The 14464-nt window shown below is 40.2% G+C and overlaps 1 protein-coding gene across 5 annotated transcripts in view; it reads left to right on the top strand.

The window, feature by feature from the left end:
• EVC (EvC ciliary complex subunit 1) overlaps nucleotides 1-14464 on the top strand; it is a 95156-nt gene that overhangs the window by 24025 nt on the left and 56667 nt on the right. For 4 of the 5 annotated variants that reach the window (XM_054029020.1, XM_054029021.1, XM_054029019.1 and 1 more), the window contains exons 7-9: nucleotides 6180-6317; nucleotides 10167-10325; nucleotides 13006-13222. In XM_054029020.1, coding sequence (XP_053884995.1) covers nucleotides 6180-6317; nucleotides 10167-10325; nucleotides 13006-13222 — 514 coding nt within the window. The remainder of the gene's footprint in view (nucleotides 1-6179; nucleotides 6318-10166; nucleotides 10326-13005; nucleotides 13223-14464) is intronic. The other variant, XM_054029022.1, reaches the window with a different exon arrangement.

Genomic DNA, 14464 nt, shown 5'->3' with positions numbered 1-14464 from the left:
GGAAATTCTACGCTGTTATCAAGAAAATGTACCTGTTTTTCTCTCTGTGCAATTATTTTCCAACCATATACTTTATCGAACTCCATTTCTGGGATTGAGGCTTTTCACACTACACACTTACAGTTAATGTACATTGCTGAAAGCTTCTCTTACTCACAGTTTGGATCACATTATGTTTGTGAGATAACAGTTGAGAAAAAATGGTACAGCACTAAGAATAAGCTGCTGGAAGGTTACCAGCTGTGCCTCACTTAAAAAAAAAAAAAAAAAAAAAAGAGGTAGTTAGTCTAGAATTAAAATCTCTCTTGTTACATCAGCACTAGTCAGTAGGGATTTAGATTGATCATGCAATATCACAATCCATGGATTAACACTGGAGGTCTCTATAATTTTATCTGATAGCCTATGTCTCCATGGATTTCTGTATTAAGATCAGCCTTTGATCCTCAAATTTAATATTAAAGTTAATCATATTTAGAAAGAAAAGAGAAACAAGGAATAAATCCTTGTTTCAGAAGCAGATGCTGGATATTGACAAACTTTAGACACATGAATATTACAGGGTAGACAACTTCCATAATGTCTCCTAACCTTTAGTTAATGTTGTTTGAAAGCACTGGTCTCTTCATTCATCCAACTGAGCTACTGTAAGACATGTCATGAGTTAAATATTGCTTTTATCTGAGGCAGCCAGCGCAGTTTGGGAGAGCCTGGGGAGGAAGGATAGTCCAGTAGTTAGGACACTACTCTGGAACTTGGAAGATTATGGTTCAATTCCCTGCTCTGCCCCCGATTTCCTGTTTGACTTTGGGCAAGTCACTTAGGTTATGTCTACACTACAATTAAAACCCCACAGCTGGCACATGCCACCTGACTTGGAGTTAAGGGGCTATTTAATTGCAGTGTAGATGTTTGGGCTCAGGTGGAACTGTGACTCTAGGACCCTGTGAGGTGAGAGGGTCCCAGAGCTCAGGCTAACTCCAAACCTAGTCGGGGAGGCTGCATGTACACTGCAAAACAATAGGGCTTGAACCCTGGGTCCCAGCTTGACTCAGGCTCAGACCCTCCACCTCTCTGGGATCCTGGGTTAGCCTGATTTCTTTGTAAATGAAAGGGGGGTTAGACTTGAGTCTGAGTTTGAACCCTGGGCTTACATTGCATGTAGACATACCCTTGCTTTCTCCATGTCTCAGATCCCCAGCTATAAAATGGGAATAATAATCTCAATGCACATAGAGTGCATGAGGGTGGTAGTTGTAGGATTATCGTTTCCCCACTCATAGACCAGGTGTTCCCTTCCCTCCCGCTCGCCCCCCACAAAATACTTAGAATTTGTCAAAATGAAAGCCAAGAAATTTTCCAGTTCTCAGTTGCCTAAATAAAAAATAAGAACGTAAGAACATAACATAAGAACATAAGAACGGCCGTACCGGGTCAGACCAAAAGTCCATCTAGGCCAGTATCCTGTCTACCGACAGTGGCCAATGCCAGGTGCCCCAGAGGGAGTGGACCAACAGGCAATGATCAAGTGATCTCTCTCCTGCCATCGATCTCCATCCTCTGACAAACAGAGGCTAGGGACACCATTCCTTACCCATCCTGGCTAATAGCCATTAATGGACTTCACCACCATGAATTTATCCAGTTCTCTTTTAAACGCTGTTATAGTCCTAGCCTTCACAACCTTCTCAGGTAAGGAGGTCCACAAGTTGACTGTGCGCTGTGTGAAGAAGAACTTCCTTGTATTTGTTTTAAACCTGCTGCCTATTAATTTCATTTGGTGACCCCTAGTTCTTGTATTATGGGAATAAGTAAATAACTTTTCCTTATCCACTTTCTCCACATCACTCATGATTTTATATACCTCTATCATATCCCCCCTTAGCCTCCTCTTTTCCAAGCTGAAGAGTCCTAGCCTCTTTAATCTCTCCTCATATGGGATCCGTTCCAAACCCCTAATCATTTTAGTTGCCCTTTTCTGAACCTTTTCTAGTGCCAGTATATCTTTTTTTAGATGAGGAGACCACATCTGTACGCAGTATTCGAGATGTGGGTGTACCATCGATTTATAGAAGGGCAATAATATTTTCTCAGTCTTATTCTCTATCCCCTTTTTAATGATCCCTAACATCCTGTTTGCTTTTTTGACCGCCTCTGCATACTGCGCAGACATCTTCAGGGAATAAATAAATAAATAGTGGTGTTATTTCATAAAATCCAAAAGGCAAAGACAAAAAAGTGAAATTTTCATGAGAAATCCTGATTTGCTGAAAAGCAGTTTTCTATTCAGAATGCTTCCAGTCTCAGACGACTTCAAAATGGACATTTGTGTAGCTCAAAAAACCACAAATCACAGCTGGCTCTATTCTTTTCCTAATAGACACGCAAGTTGTAATCTACACGGTTGCCCTTCTCAGCCCCTCGACAAAATGATGCTGAGGTGCTTTGGTTTAATAACAGCTTAGAGAACTTCCAGCTCTGGGGCTATCAACCCAGCACATTTCAGAAGCACTAACTCACATGGGGATAGATTTTTTTTCAGAAGAGCTCAGCTCCCATTAGGCACCTAAAAAATAAGGGTCATATTTTCAAAAGTTCCTGTTGTGGCATTGATGACCAGACTTTTTCTAAAGAGATCAATGTCTAACATGCTGAGCTTCTTTTGAAAAAGAATCTAGCCACTTATTTTGATGCCAACTGGGGACTGAGCTCTTGACAATCTGGCCTGTAATGTTTTTAAAATGTTACAAACATTGGGTTGTGGCATCATTGAATGGAGATGACTGATCCTCAAAGACTGTATTTGCATAAAGGGAAAATTACTTTGGCAAGGAGCAATACCACTGGTATTAGCAGAAGTATTACATTTAATATTATATTTAATCCTGCATTGGCAGGACAGTGGACAAGACGTCTTGCTGTAATAAGCATTTTTTTATTTCTTCATTCGTTGCTTCTACGTGAAAGCTTAATGGGATTTTGATGACAGAACGTTTTTAAGGGTCACTAAAATGTGTCTGCAGTTCTTTAAGACATAAGATATTAATGTAATTCTGTAGGAGACAAAATCATGTGGTAGAAAAAGGCTTGAGAAAGAAGGCACGTTTGAGAAATATGCATCTCAGTGTGAACCCATGGAATAAAGATGAAGGACTGAGTTTTTTGTTTATTAAATCTGTTGGGAAGACATTATTTCACTTACTCCATTTAAAAGTATTTATTTACAAATTTAGTCCTGAGTGGAGCGCAGGACCTGGTCCAAGAGGTAACTATAACAGGATCACTTGGAAATAGTGACCATAATATAATAACTTTAAACATTCCTGCGGTGGGAAGAACACCTCAACAGCCCAACACAGTGGCATTTAACTTCAGAAAGGGGAACTATACAAAAATGAGGGGTTTAGTTAAACAGAAAATAAAAGGTACAGTGACTAGAGTGAAATCTCTGCAAGCTGCATGGACACTTTTCAAAGATACCATGATAGAGGCCCAACTTAAATATATACCCCAAATTAAAAAACACAGTGAAGGAACTAAAAAAGAGCCACTGTGGCTTCACCACCATGTAAAAGAAGCAGAGAGAGATAAAAATGCATCTTTTAAAAAGTGGAAGTCAGATCCTAGTGAGGTAAATAAAAAGGAGCATAAACACTGCCAAATTAAGTGTAAAAATGTAATAAAATCCTTTTTGGGTTTTCTTGAAGAACAGCTAGCCAAAAACTCAAAAGGTAATAACAAAATGTTTTTTAAGTACATCAGAAGTAGGAAGCCTGCTAAACAACCAGTGGGGCCCCAGGACGAGATACAAAAGAAGCACTTAAAGATGATAAAGTCATTGTGGAGAAACTAAATGAATTCTTTGCTTCAGTCTTCACGGCTGAGGACGTTAGGGAGATTCCAAAACCTGAGCCAGCTTTTGTAGGTGACAAATCTGAGGAATTGTCACAGATTGAGGTGTCACTAGAGGAGCTTTTGGAATTAATTGATAAATTTAACAGTAACAAGTCACCAGATGGCATTCACCCAAGAGTTCTGAAAGAACTCAAATGTGAAATTGCGGAACTACTAACTGTGGTTTGTAACCAGTCCTTTAAGTCGGCTTCTGTACCCAATGACTGAAAGATAGCTAATGTAATGCCAATATTTAAAAAGGGCTCTAGAGGTGATCCCAGCAATTACAGACCAGTAAGTCTAACGTTAGTACCCGGAAAGTTAGTTGAAACAATCGTAAAGAATAAAATTGTCAGACACATAGAAGAACATAAATTGTTGGGCAAAAGTCAACATGGTTTCTGTAAAGGGAAATCATGTCTTACTAATCTATTAGAGTTCTTTGAAGGGTCAACAAACATTTGGACAAGGGGGATCCAGTGGACATAGTGTACTTAGATTTCCAGAAATACTTTGACTAGGTCCCTCACCAAAGGCTCTTACGTAAATTAAGCTATCATGGGATAAGAGGGAAGATCCTTTCATGGATTGAGAACTGGTTAAAAGACAGGGAGCAAAGGGTAGGAATACATGGTAAATTTTCAGAATAGAGAGGGGTAACTAGTGGTGTTCCCCAAGGGTCAGTCCTAGAACCAATCCTATTCAACTTATTCATAAATGATCTGGAGAAAGGGGTAAAAAGTGAGGTGGCAAAGTTTGCAGATGATACTAAACTGCTCAAGATAGTTAAGACCAAAGCAGACTGTGAAGAACTTCAAAAAGATCTCACAAAAGTAAGTGATTGGGCAACAAAATGGAAAATGAAATTTAATGTGGATAAATGTAAAGTAATGCACATTGGACAAAATAACCCCAACTATACATACAATATGACGGGGGCTAATTTAGCTACAACGAATCAGGAAAAAGATCTTAGAGTCATCGTGGATAGTTCTCTAAAGACATCCACGCAGTGTGCAGCAGCAGTCAAAAAAGCAAACAGGATATTAGGAATCATTAAAAAAGGGATAGAGAATAAGACGGAGAATATCTTATTGTCCTTATATAAATCCATGGTACGCCCACATCTTGAATACTGCGTACTGATGTGGTCTCCTCATCTCAGAAAAGATATACTGGCATTAGAAAAGGTTCAGAGAAGGGCAACTAAAATTATTAGGGGGTTGGAACGGGTCCCGTATGAGGAGAAATTAAAGAGGCTAGGACTTTTCAACTTGGAAAAGAGGAGCCTAAGGGGGGATATGATAGAGATATAAAATCATGAGTGCTGTGAAGAAAGTGAATAAGGAAAAGTTATTTACTTGTTCCTATAATATAAGAACTAGGGGCCACCAAATGAAATTAATGGGTAGCAGGTATAAAACAAATAAAAGGAAGTTCTTCACACGGTGCACAGTCAACTTGTGGAACTCCTTGCCTGAGGAGGTTGTGAAGGCTAGGACTATAACAGCGTTTAAAAGAGAACTGGATAAATTCATGGTGATTAAGTCCATTAATGGCTATTAGCCAGGATGGGTAAGGAATAGTGTTCCTAGCCTCTGTTTGTCAGAGGGTGGAGATGGACGGCAGAAGAGGGATCACTTATGTAAACATTAAAAGTCAACATTTTGAAGTGGCATCTAAAAATGCACCTTACCGTACATGTGTGTGTGTGTGTGTGTGTGTGTGTGCGCGCGCACACACACACACACACTGCTAACCACCTGCATTTGCACACATGGATCAGGTACTCATACCCTACCATCCCCAAACACTGCATGGGCATTTTTAGAAGCCAATTAAAGATGGGGAGCCAAAATTGCAATCTTCTTGAAAATACTTGTGGGTGCACTAAAAGGGTTAAAAATATGAAGACTTGGATCAATGCTTAATGGTATCCAAAGTCAGTGGAAATGAACACCAGGACCTATTCTGATCTCACACTGGTTTAAATTGAGTTAAGTGGAGTTACACTGTGTAAAATAAGTGTAAATCAGGGCTGACTCATGCCTAATGTCTGATGTTTTCTCTACTTACTGCAGGAACGGCAGTACCTAGAAATAAAACTTCCTGAACCTTTTTTTTTTAATTTACTTTCATGAAGAATCATGGGCAAGACGCAAACTCTCTTATAAATTAGCATTTTTTCAATAGAAGCCGGGTGTATATTATTATTTTCCAAGTAATACTTTTTGCCAAGTCAGAACAAGCTATTTTCCTGTGTAACAGGTTTCTTATTTTTCCAGGATTTGGAAGAGTTACAGAAACAACTTACCTCCAGACTACTGAGTACTGAAATGTCGGGCGCTCGTAATTCAGACTACCAGACCTTAGAAGACTTAGAAAGGAAAGAGAGGGAATATTCTGAACATATCATAGATAATGTACCTATATCATTTTTTATTCATCTCTGTATTTCTAAATTAACATTGTTCTGTTGATAGGGGAATCAATATTTTTTTTCTTTGTTATCACTAGTCCAGGATCAGTGTTTTTAGAAGTCCACTGATCCTGAAAGCATGTGTACATTCGTCTAGCAAAGTGTTTCTAACTCTGGCCAACAACTAGCATCTTTCTTTTCTGATTCTGGTTCACTGGTTCTTGCACAATACATAGAGATGTCAAATTCTTATTACTTTGTTGGACTAGTAAAATATTTCAAGCCCTTGTATAATATGAGCTGTTGGACCTTATCACATAATTCTTATTATAATCTTACTTTTTCCCCCAACCTTAATTTAAATATGATTTTAGGACCTGATATATCTTTTGAGCCACTAAGAGAATTAGTTACATATCTTGAAAGATTACTGGTACACTTTTGTGTAAAAGATATTTCAGTAAAGGTTGACTTAGAACTGTATATAATAATGTAATAGATTAATGCTTTATATACCAAAATCTCAGCTATATCTTCAGCACTGGTATGAAGTGCTAGCTGTAGTCGTTCTCAAGACAAAGGCTGCTAAAATCATGTTGGAACTGAAGTGGCATTAGAGTGAAATAAGCAGGCTGGTAGTCAGAATTAAGTGATTATTCTAGTTTTCATTCTTAGTGCATTTTCTGTTTTTCAAAAATCCACTGTTGAAATAAACCATATAGGCATAGACTCTAAACTCTTTCATACCCATCTGAGCTCAGTGGGATTATACTTGTGCAATGAAGGCAGAATTTGGCCTGTAATATTTTTCCTTACATCTGATACTCACTTGTACCGTGTAAAGTATGCACAGTTCATAGATAAACTTTTTTAGTTGGCATAATTAAAGTGTTACTAACACCTCAGTAACTCTTCTGGCTACGCTGCTTTGCACAGTGTAACACATTTAAACTGCTTTTAAATGCAAAAATGTAATTTTACTGTTGACATTTGATCCTCATGAAATGATAATTTTTCAGTTCAATAGCACTAGTGTGTCAAAACTAATTCCTGAGCCAGAAAACCTGGAGGTGGAAAAAGATCTTATCTATCTAGTCTGCTAGAAAATAAGAGAAGACTCTCTCAGACTGTCTTTTTCTCTCCATTTTTTTCAACATTTGAGTTAATTTAGTGTTCATGAGTATGAGAGACCAGTCATACTGGCAGGCTATGTATAAGCTTCCCCACACTGATCTGCCAGTGCACTTCAGTCCTGACTTGAACAGCCCATATATCCTAGCCCTGGGCCTCTCTGACAGAGAAACCGACAGTCATTCTGACATGTTCGGTAGTTGTGAAATATGCCAGCGTGAACTTCTATGGTTTTCTATTTAATCTCTGTTCCTTTCACTTAATAACACATGTCCGGCTGACAGAGATAGAAGCATGTGACATTTCTTGTGAGACTGTGAAGGCAATCCTTTAAAGAACGTATTGTTCAATATTCTACAGAGTTAATCATGTGTGAAACGGATATTATTAGTGTCATCTAGCCTTACTGAGCTTCATGGGACAGACCATTAGCTGATGTAAATTGTCATTTAATGGAGGTATGATAATTTACATCAGATGAGGATCTGCCTCCATGTGTGGAATCGTAGCCCTGGTCTACACTGGGGGGAAAGGGGATTGATCTAAGTTACGCAACTTCAGCTACATGAATAACATACTGAAGTCGATGTACTTAGATCGACTTACCATGGTGTCTTCACCGTGGTGAGTCGACTGCTGCCACTTCCTTGTCAACTCCGCTTGCGCCTCTCGCAGTGCTGGAGTACAGCATAGAGTCGCAGACAGTCCCCATAGACTTTCCAGTCTATTTTACCACCCAGGCAAGCTGGACTTAGTGATACAATAAATGGTCACTTACACCAAAAATCACACAATATTCAGGTTGCTTCCAGTCCCAAGAGACCAGTCACTTACCCTAGATCTTACACCAAAGATGGGGGAGCGCTCTGGGGTTGATTTATCTCGTCTAGATTAGACGCGATAAATCGATCACTACCCACTGATCTGGTGAGTAGTGAAGACATACCCATAGAATCATAGAATATTTGGGTTGGAAGAGACCTCAGGAGGTCATCTAGTCCAGTCCCCTGCTCAAAGCAGGACCAATCTCCAACTAAATCATCCCAGCCAGGGCTTTGTCAAGCCGGGCCTTAAAAACCTCTAAGAATAGAGATTCCACCACCTCCCTAGGGTAACCCATTCCAGTGCTTCACCACCCTCCTGGTGAAATAGTGTTTCCTAATATCCAACCTAGACCTCCCCCACTGCAACTTGAGACAGTTGCTTCTTGTTCTGTCATCTGCCACCACTGAGAACAGCCTAGCTCCATCCTCTTTGGAACCCCCCCCCTTCAGGTAGTTGAGGTAGTTGAGTGGAGTTACACATCACATCACAGTTACTATATTATGGAAAGATTCTCGTTGACTTCAGCCACAGGCCCTTGAAGAGCACCTCTCTTCCCTCAGTGCTATAAGGTTTTTCCTTTCCTCACCATACACAGTAGATTGCCACCTCCAAAAAAAGGCACCTGGAATTTCAAAGTACAATTCTTGGCTGTTTTGGGGGACATTCAGTAGCACAAATCCCGTTGAAAGTCAAGTGCCAGCCACTATTCACAATCTTCCCCTTAATTATTATTATTACTATTACTAATAAAGATTTATGATGATAACATCTAGAGGCCCCAGTCAGGACTGGGGCACCCTTGTGTTGCAGCAATATATAACCATTAGATGGCTGGATACTGCACAGACCCAAGTCCCTGTCCTGGAAAGCTTACAGTATAAGACCCTGATTCTACTCATGTACATGTGGTTAGCTTTATACATGTAAGTAATCTCACCAAAGTCAATGGAATGACTTACATGTATAGAATTAAGCTTGTGCACAAGTATCTACAGGATTAGAGCCTAAGGTTGGTGATCTGTAGGTGAGCATACACCTTTCTAACCCACATAATATGCTTACAATTTCTGAGAAGTTAATATAATGTTTACAAACTCAATAGCTGCAAAAAACCTCAGCTGGTGAAAAACTTCTGAGTTTTAAACTAAAATCTTGCTACACATGCACTCCCACGCTACAACATTGATAATAAAGGAACTTGTTAGAAAGAGATGATAGGCTAATAACCATTCTTGTATCCCCAATTGTAGTAATTAGTTTAGAGGTCCCCAAATTGTGGGGTGCAACCCCCCTGACGGGGGTGCAGAGGAACACTTGGGGGGGTGCGGCGGGGCCTGGGCCAGCTCCCATGGGAGACATGGAGGGTGCACCACCCAGACCCCTCCAGCCACAGCTCCACTCCAGACCTGCCCCCAGCTGCAGCCCCAGCCTCAGCCCCCTTACCCCTGTCCATGTCCCCCCTGCCCGGGAGCCGCATACCCGCTCCCGGCCCTGGCTCCAGGGACAGGGGGCACATGACTCTGAAAAGTTTGGGGACCACTGAATTAGCCTATTTTTAGTGTGTTGTGTGTGAGGAGTTCTTTTAAATAGCAATCTTAAATAAAATTGTATACACTAACCTCCATGAAGAGTCACAATTAGCCAACAGGTACTATACACTGGTATCTGACATTACCCAGAGTGCGTCGCCATGTTTCAAAATATGAGATTTTTGTGAAAATGGTTTTGCCAAATGATGACTTTTTAATGGCTTCATCTTGAATTACAATGATTTGCCTCCCATAATAGAACACATCTCTGTGTTGTAGGGTAATTAATTTCTCAGGTTTTTAAATATTATGGGTTTTTTTTAGGTAAAGGGGGAAATAATTGATGTGTTATAATTCCTACTCTGCAGATGGAAGCTTTCTGGAAGCAGGCAGACAAAGCCGAGCAGTTTCTCCTGAACCAATCAAATTGCTCAAGTGCCAAAAGAGGAAAGATAATGATGAATCTGACTGAGAGAATGATTGCAGTAGAAGGGTTATTAAGCCAGTCTCAGGATTTGCAAGCAATGGTAAAGTACAAGAGAAGAGAAAGCTGAAGAGAGACTCAAACAGTCAATCCTAACTCAGAGCATGATGAGACTGTGTAATGTTTATGTCAATCAGAGTTTATGAATTAGGTAGACAACTTACCAGCTGTGGCCTGTTTACTTTAACCTGTTATAAGGAGACTAGCTTTCTCAGTAGTTTGTAAAAACGCTTAAGTGAGTGACCTCTCATTGCTTTGATTCTGGTTCTGAAAACACGACTATCCAGTCATGGTAGAATAAAAATGCTCTGCAAGATTTTAATGAGAGCAGTGAGCAAGCAGCAAGAGCACTATATCTAAAGATGGGGAAGGGAAGCATCAACCTGCGCATTGAGACATCTTTTTTGTATGTATTCTACCATGCCTGGATGGCCATACTTCAAATTAAGAAGGGTTCCGAGTGCACTCCTGACTTCCTTTGGAATTGAAGACCCTTAGCACCTCCTACTAACCTGGCCTTGAGAGAGGAAGCAATAACATTTACAAGTGTATTCATTTTAATGCAACATAAAGTGCATACTGTTACGCATAATTAACCTGTCATTGGACCAGATCCTTCTCAGTTATACAGGCTATTATTGTGGAGTAACTCCACTGAAGTAATTGGAATTATTCTGGATTTACAGAAGAATAAATGAGATCAGAATCTGGCCCACTATGGCCTCTAGATGCATTTTTTCACCCATAAAATATTTAGTGGTTAGTAGCTAATGATTTATGATTGTGCAACGTGGGAGTCAAATAAAATTTATGACCCACACTGGCAAATAATCTTTATAGGTGGTCTCTCTGCACCATGGTCCACTCAGCTTCCATTCATGGACTTTCCTCAGTTGTGCCTGGTTCAATATGAATGTTCAGTCTAAATGGATTATTTCTTATGTTTGTGTCCAACATTTAATAAGTTTTTCTACCTAACGTTGCCTTCATGGACCTTCTAGCTCTTTGGAGAAGGACTATCTTCTCCTTTAGTTGCAGTAGTTGCTAAGGGTCACCCTATCATGCTGTCTGGAGTGGCTCACGACCATGAGTGCTTGTCTCAGGGCAGACTGTCAAAAACAGGGCAGACATCCCAAACTGGTGGTGTTTTCTATAATTAGACTTCACCAACTCTGTAACAGATGTGAACTCCTGGATCACTGTGACAGTCTTACCATAGAGTCGCAGACAGTCCCCATAGACTTTCCAGTCTATCTTACCACCCAGGCAAGCTGGACTTAGTGATACAGTAAATGGTCACTTACACAAAAAATCACACAATATTCAGATTGCTTCCAGTTCCAAGAGACCAGTCAGTTACCCTAGATCAATTTGTATCTCAGATCTTACACCAAAGACAATGCTTGTAGCCAGTCCTGTAATAAACTATCTAAAGGCTTATTAACTAGGCAAAAAGAAATGATTAAGGCAAACAAACATATACACAAAGGAACCATCCATGATTCCTAAAGATGACAGTAAAGTGGTAATCTGTCAATTTAAGATATCCCCACAGCAGACCCAGGGATAACCCTTGGGGAATCTCTGCCTTTGTTTAATGTCTCTGGCCCTGTGAGAGTTCAAACAAGCCAAGAGATGACAAATTTTCTTGTAACCCTGTTTTATCTTTTACATTTGGCCTTCCTGTCCATGATATGAATTCCCTTGCACATAGCATTTCCAAGGTGTGATAGGGCCAGTCACAATCCTCTGTACTCTGATGTTTCTCAATGGCCCATTTAATCTTGATAGGCCTCCTTAATGGGGATGGACAATTCCCATACCTGGGTTCACAAGTTCAGAGCAAACACTTTTAAAGTTATAAAGCATAACTTACATATTTCCTTATAGCATGGAATATAGCCATTACAAGTGAGATTAATGCATGCAGCAACTTACGAGCATTTCACAGAGTCTAAACACTAACTACATTCTTTTAAGACTAATACCTATTTTGAACAAAACTAACATACTGAGCTGGTTTGGTTTCCAGCTATGAGTTTGTCAGTTCTTAGCTAATGCCTACAGCCTTGGCTAGAGCTGGCACTTGGTTTACCAGCATCACGTACCTCTCCCCATCTCAAGCCATTATATAAGCACCACTAACCTGAGGAGCAAGATTTTTTAGATGGGCTATGAACCTGGGTTTCCTGTGCCATAGCTCATTTACTGAGCTACTCTGTTTTATATACCATCAGTAATCTCAGTGTATTAGGACTCACTCTACAATGGTATTGTAGTCCTATAACCATGCTCATTCTTAAATGAAAACTGACCAGCTGGGCAGTATTTTAGAAAAAAAAAAATCCTTAGATCTTATCCTTTTGCTCCATCTAGTGAAACTTTTCCCCCTCAGCATCAGCCTGTGCTGAAGATTGAAATGTGCAGTGCTAACTTATTATTCATGTTGCTTCATTCATTTTAGATTTATTTTCATTTCTTAAAGAGCCAGGAAGCACTGGATGGAAAATGTAGACAGCTTTGCTTAACCCATTCCATGGTGCAAGTGAGCACACACAATCAAATGAATGGGTCGCTGGAGGAAACCGTTTGTCTAGCATCACTGTTTTTGTCTCTTGCATCATTCAGTATTGAATGGGTTAATGAAGGGCTCAGCGTGTTGCAGAGATTCAGCACTCTGCCTGCACTTAATTTTTTACATAGTATTTTTGTTTTGTTTTCAGGACATTCAGGAAAGAATATTTAATTGGGAGCTAATGGTGAAAATGATTGATTTTTTGAAGACAAGGATACAAGAACAAAGTAAATGTAGACTAGATGCTGTAGCTGGCATATTGGACCAGTTAACTGTAAAGAGCAACCTCTCTCTTTCGCAGAAGGAAGAGCTTTTAACAGGCCTGCACAAGGCCTTCTGGGAGCAAGTAGCACATTACAATAATGGTAAGTACTTTTTAAACAGACATTTCCGACCTTCATCTTTAAAATTCATTGACTTGTGAGCTTTATTTTGATATTAACTTGTCTCACTTTCCCATGAAGAGTAATAACAGTGCATGAAATCTCACTCTTTTGGAGCATATTAATGGATAAACTAGGAATGCTGGCCCAGATGCTCAAAGGAATGGAAGTGAGGAGCCTAAATATCTTTGAGGATTTGGACTACTGTTCCTAGGGAGGGTATATGCTCTGTAACAGGGAGTAAAGCCACCTAGGCCTTGTTTCTGGCTTTGACATTGACTTGCTGTGTGGTCTGTGTAATCTCTCTGTACCTCATTGTGCCCATGTGTAAAATGAATATAAGGCCTGGTCCACACTAACCCCCCCACTTCGAACTAAGGTACGCAAATTCAGCTACGTTAATAACGTAGCTGAATTCGAAGTACCTTAGTTCGAACTTACCGCGGGTCCAGATGCGGCAGGCAGGCTCCCCCGTCGATGCCGCATACGCCTCTCGCCGAGCTGGAGTACCGGCATCGACGGCGAGCAGTTCCGGGATCGATCCCAGAAGATCGATTGCTTACTGCTGGACCCGGAGGTAAGTGTAGACCTACCCTTAGTCACATCTACCTCACAGGGGTATTGGGAGGGTTTTCTAATTAATGTTTGGTAAGGGCTTGGAAATCATTGGATAAAAGGTGTTCGTAGCGTCATAGAGTTTAAGGCCAGTGGCGGTTGTGTAAGTGCAAAGCATTGTGTTATGTTCTCCTACCAGCAAATGAAACAGGAAAGTTTAAAACAAAAACACAGTTGTGGCATCAGCCCTTTATAAAAGGTCATTTGGGGGTGATAAACGTAATTCAGTTCATCTCTTTGTCTTCCTGAGGTTAAAATGAGTGTTCAAATTTAGATTTTGAGGGATAAAAAAACCCCAAAAGAAATAAACTAACTTTGGGGGTGGGGGCATTTTAGCTCTCTCCCCTCCCTTCCCCCCACCATGAAATTTTGTTTAAACAGGTATTTTGTAGCTAGAAAATCTGGAGCAGAATGGCTCACTAACCTGAAGTCCCTCACCCATTGCAGAAGCTGGGATCTCCCAACAAACTAACAACTCCTGGTATATCAGGTTCCCCATTATGCTTTTCAAGGGCAGGATGAAAGAGCCTTGTTTTGATATATTCAGTGCCATACACATGCAGGGAAATAGGCATGGTGGGCCAATATTTTCAAAATTGAATAATAGTT

Source organism: Malaclemys terrapin, chromosome 5 (genome assembly GCF_027887155.1).
Source record: "Malaclemys terrapin pileata isolate rMalTer1 chromosome 5, rMalTer1.hap1, whole genome shotgun sequence".
In the NCBI taxonomy this organism is placed as follows: domain Eukaryota; kingdom Metazoa; phylum Chordata; order Testudines; family Emydidae; genus Malaclemys; species Malaclemys terrapin.
This window is presented reverse-complemented; position numbering and strand designations above follow the sequence as displayed.